Source organism: Musca domestica, unplaced genomic scaffold (assembly GCF_030504385.1).
Source record: "Musca domestica strain aabys unplaced genomic scaffold, Musca_domestica.polishedcontigs.V.1.1 6, whole genome shotgun sequence".
NCBI classification, from domain to species: domain Eukaryota; kingdom Metazoa; phylum Arthropoda; class Insecta; order Diptera; family Muscidae; genus Musca; species Musca domestica.
The window spans coordinates 25,571,922-25,576,618 of NW_026712363.1; the positions used below are offsets into that span (position 1 = coordinate 25,571,922).

The 4,697-nt window shown below is 39.7% G+C and overlaps 1 protein-coding gene across 1 annotated transcript; it reads right to left on the reverse strand.

Annotated features, from left to right (window-relative positions):
* Positions 1-3,024: 3,024 nt before the first annotated feature.
* LOC131805730 (trichohyalin-like) lies at positions 3,025-4,292 on the reverse strand. The gene is made up of 2 exons (XM_059129292.1): positions 3,216-4,292; positions 3,025-3,135 (listed from the first exon to the last, which is right to left on the reverse strand). The coding sequence occupies exons 1-2, from the start codon at positions 4,290-4,292 to the stop codon at positions 3,025-3,027; spliced, it is 1,188 nt and encodes a 395-aa protein (XP_058985275.1).
* Positions 4,293-4,697: the final 405 nt, after the last annotated feature.

Genomic DNA, 4,697 nt, shown 5'->3' on the forward strand with positions numbered 1-4,697 from the left:
TTAAATGCTGAAGTTCTTCGAAATTTACTAATGGTGGGAGTCTTACTAAGTGTACATTGGCTTCTGATTCCAGGTCATCTTCATGGTGGTTGTCAATGTCGAAGACATTTATATTTTCCTCTAATTCTGGAACAACCAAGGCTCTAAACTCCTCGTCTAAAAGTTGGTCACTTGTAATGTTATCGTTACTCGCATGGTCTTCACCACCATCACTGTCTTCACGAATACTTTGCAATATATCATGTAATTCACCATCCTTGAACATTTCAAACTGCTGTCGGTTCCTTTCAATTACATCCATGTAGATAGAGCAGGTATCTTCGTTGTTTCTTCCTATAATGTCTTCGTCTTCGTTACGCCATGGAAAGTATAACATAACCAATGTGCGAAAATAGTCGTCCCTGTTTAAGTCGGCCCTAAATGAGGGAAAACGAATTATAGCCGGACTTCTTCTTTTATATACGTAACCCGAATTATTTTTTAAGCGAAACAAAGCCCCGACATCATCAGGATGTTCCTCGTCATCTTCAAGAATATCTTCATCCTCCTCATCATGTTGACGATTCCTTTTGCGCAATGTCTTAGAGTATGTATAATGTGCAGCGAAATAAGCCAAACATACATCGCCTAGATTATCCGGTCTTTGAATATAATGCTCAAGTAAATTCGATACATAAATATCGGTTGAATCAGGAGAAAGATTATGAAGCTCTTGCCTCGGTTTTAGTATGCGAACACGTTTTTCTGGCAAGAGAGTATTGACATAAACATCACTGTTGCTACACTGAGACAAATGCATTCCCAAGATATTGTAAGCTGCTTCTTGGGCTGAGACTTCGGATGCTGATATGAATTTATTACCTATATGCTGCAACTTTTGTTTTACAGAATAATTTCCTTCACGTATCTCGTTCATTGTTTCTTGCAACAAACGTGAAACACCCCGATTCGACTTGTTTATATAGTTAACTATATATGACACGCATGCATAAGCATCCAGAACAAATTGAATATCCATGTTTGCTTTGTGCATTTTTAAAATCCGCGAATTAAAAGCATTTATTGATCTGTCTTTGAAGGATCTTTTAAGAAAAATTTTAGGTTTTCTTATAGAAGATCTGATCGCCGCAAGATATTCATCTTTGTCCATATTAATCCGTGGGTCTGCCAAAAACTGATCAAAATTATTTAATCGTTCACATTCTATATCTGTTAACTTTGCGTTAAGCAAATTATAAATTTTGTCATAGTTGCACTTATGAGCTGATAATTGTTGCTCATCTACATCATCCGAAAACGGCAAAAGAAGTTCCGTATTAGACATTGGCGGATATGGTATATGAAATCTACAGAATTTTTGACCTCTTATTTCACGTTGGCATGCTCTTCCGTGGTTGTGTTGCTGGTAGTGGACTATGTCTTGGATTTCGCTATTAGACGAATCTGTAGAAACAAATTTATCTACAAAATCCGTAAGACGTTGGAAGCTATTTCGATCTGATATATCAAACAAAGGGGCATTGTTTAGCCAATATATGCCGTGGACATGAGGAGACCCTCGCTGTTGAAATTCTATTCTCCAGTAGAATTTGATTACATTAAACTCGTCGAATATTCCACCATTAACCGTGAAACTTTTGAAGAGGTGTCTTATTCTGTGGTCAAAATACCTGGAACATGTAATTGGATCTGACCTAATTAGTTCGTACCGTTTTTGGGTGCTAAATGACATTGCCTCTTCTTCGGTAATATTCCTTCCTTCTGCAATTTTTACCAATATAACGATCAATTCTGGCCATTGTGATTCAGCAGCAGAAAGAGTTATAAAGAACGTTGGAATGCCAAATTGCCTGATCATAGCCAAGACCTTCTTTTTCTCTGCCTCCCAATGTGCTGGAGAAGACCGCACGCCTTTCAAAATGTGATACCCTTCGTCGTGCTGCACTATATTTTGTATGAACCGGTCATTAAGAGCATCCGTTGCAGTATAATTGCGAGTACCAAATTTCTTCCTCAAACAAGTAGAAATACTGTTCTTGATTTTAGAAAACTCTAATTTTTTATAAGACTTTGTCTACCCGCGCACATCTTCTATCATAACGCCGGGCTTCAGATTTTATCAATTTTGCTATTGTCGCTGTAGATTTTCTTTTAATACCACAGTATATAGTGGGAAATGATAGCTCTTCAGAGTCCTCATCTAATAGCAAATCCATGGGTCTATGGCCTTCACCAGGAGCTATTTCAATATTTTGAATTTGAACATTTTCGACTGGAATATAATCTAAGAGGGTTTCTTGGGGGTTATGTTCTTCAATGTGATCTTCATCTAAGTTAAAATCAATGACGCTCGATAATAGACTTCGATCTTCGGAATTTGCTATAAACGGCACTTGATCAGCAGGACCCATATTGGCCAACCATTCAGATGAAATACAAATTTCATGTTTCCTGTACAATTCGGTTTCAATAAGGTATCTTGCTGCTTCGAAAATTTTGCCGGGCCGAATCGTTTCAGACATAAAATAGTGTGTGTAAGATATTCTTCGCTTCAAATGAACCTGGATAACTTCAGTTTGATCGGACGTTCTTGGAAGGACGTTGACAGTGGAATCGAGTGAAATGGGGACATTTACTACTGCACCCCTTACAGCACACTGTCGATTATAACCCAATGAAACTATTCTCATAAAGGGAATTCGTGGCGCAACAAACCTTTCTTCCAGCGACGTCAAGCCCTGAAGTTCACTCGGAATAGCTGGAAAATGTAGACCTTCTGAGAGACACATAGAAGGAACCTTCCCCGCATTGATTATTTTGTGGCATGTGTTGCAGAATTTATATATATCGTTATCAGATGGAAACTGGTCTGAAAGGAAAAAAACTGTACTTAAATTTGGGTATTTTTGTAGAACAAATGTTTTGCGGAGAGTCTTAATTTGAGTAACAAACCAAAGACCTCCACAACAAATACAAACTTCTGTGGGTCCGCTCTTGATAATATTGCAAAAATTGGAAATTATCCTAGCTCTGCACCTCAAAGTATCTTGAATTTGTAGTTGTGACCTCGATTCCGGCGACAAATTTCTTCTCCTTGCTGAACTTCTCAGAGCTTGTCTCATGTTTATATTTTCTCTGTTTGTAGGATTCATACGATGAATAAGGACGCGGCAACTTCTCATCCTGTTTTCTGCTTCTTGCATTTGCATAGCAACTTGTCTGGTGACACGACGAGCTGAAGTGTTCCGCTCTTGTTCCATAATACGGAAAACTGGATTTCTTCGACGTACTCGGTGCATTGCTGTGTCTCTCTCTCTTTCGACTTGGCGGTATTCTTCATTTTGTCGCCGAATAGATCTTGCCAAAGAGTCCCTTTCTCGTTCCTCTTCACGATACGCCGGATCCATTCTTCGAATAGAATGGACCAAAGTGTCCCTCTGTTGTTCCTCCTCCCGGTAAGTTGGATCCATTCTCCTAATAGAGTGGGCCAAAGTGTCCCTCTGTTGTTCCTCCTCCCGGTAACTTGGATCCATTCTCCTAATAGAGTGGGCCAAAGTGTTCATCTGTTGTTCCTCCTCGCGGTATGTTGGATCCATTCTCCGAATAGAGTGGGCCAAAGTGTCCCTCTGTTGTTCCTTCTCCCGGTAAGTTGGATCCATTCTCCTAATAGAGTGGACCAAAGTGTCCCTCTGTTGTTCCTCCTCCCGGTATGTTGGATCCATTCTCCGAACAGATCGAGCCACAGTATCCCTCTCTTGTTCTCCTTCCCGAAATGTCGCATTCATCCGATGGATAGAGTGTGCAAGTGTATTCCTCTCTTGCTCTTCTTCGCGATACGTCGGATCCCTTCTTCGCATTGAGTGGGCTACCGTGTCCCTTTGTTGTTCCTCCTCCCTGTACGTCGGATCCATCCTTCGAACTGAATGGGCCAATGTGTCCCTCTGTTGTTCTTCTTCCCTATACGTTGGATCCATTCTTCGATTAGCGTGAGCCAAAGCATCGCGCGCCTGTTCAGTTGCTCGATAACTGGAATTCATTCGGAGAATAGAGTGTGCCAAAATATCCCGTTCTTGTTCCGCAGATCTATAGTTTACTGCTTGGCGCCGAGTTGAATGTGCTGCTCTATCCCTTTCTCGCTCATTTTCTCTATATTCAGGATCCTGTCTCCTTGTTGCTAACTGTTGAGAGTTTCTGAGCCGATCGTCATTTAAATTCCGTTCACGGTAACTGTGAAGATGTTGCCTCATAATTCGTTGACGTTGTAGTGCCGATTGTTTACGTAGTTTAGGCATAATTATTGATTGTCGAATTGGAACAGTTTTAAATCTGTATAGAAAACTTTTCAGTTATTTTCGTTGGTATTAGGTTATGTTTTGTTTAACGATTCGTTGTGAACTGATTTGTTAAAGTTGAGTTGGTTTATTATATACACAAATACTTACTGCCCAGGTAAGATGTTTTGTAAAAATCTGCGTAGAGTACCAGGTATATGAACCAAGTTGACGAGTGGGAGGGTTTTATTACCGCCAGGTATATTACATTAGTTTTATTATTATGGTTAACCTTTGTTTACTGGTAATTTAAGAGAGTTTTGATTATATAACCCACAGGTACATTTAATTATTATGTTATTGTTACCAAAATGCACTCTGTACTACCTGTAGAAACAGTACAAAAACAGGATCAAGCAAACAGAG

Excerpts from the sequence above, each read along its gene's own strand:
- LOC131805730 (XM_059129292.1), bottom strand. The coding sequence starts at position 4,292 with ATGCCTAAACTACGTAAACAATCGGCACTACAACGTCAACGAATTATG. Across the intron at positions 3,136-3,215 it reads CTCGTCGTGTCACCAGACAA|AGAAAATATAAACATGAGAC; the intron begins GTTGCTATGCAA and ends TCCTACAAACAG.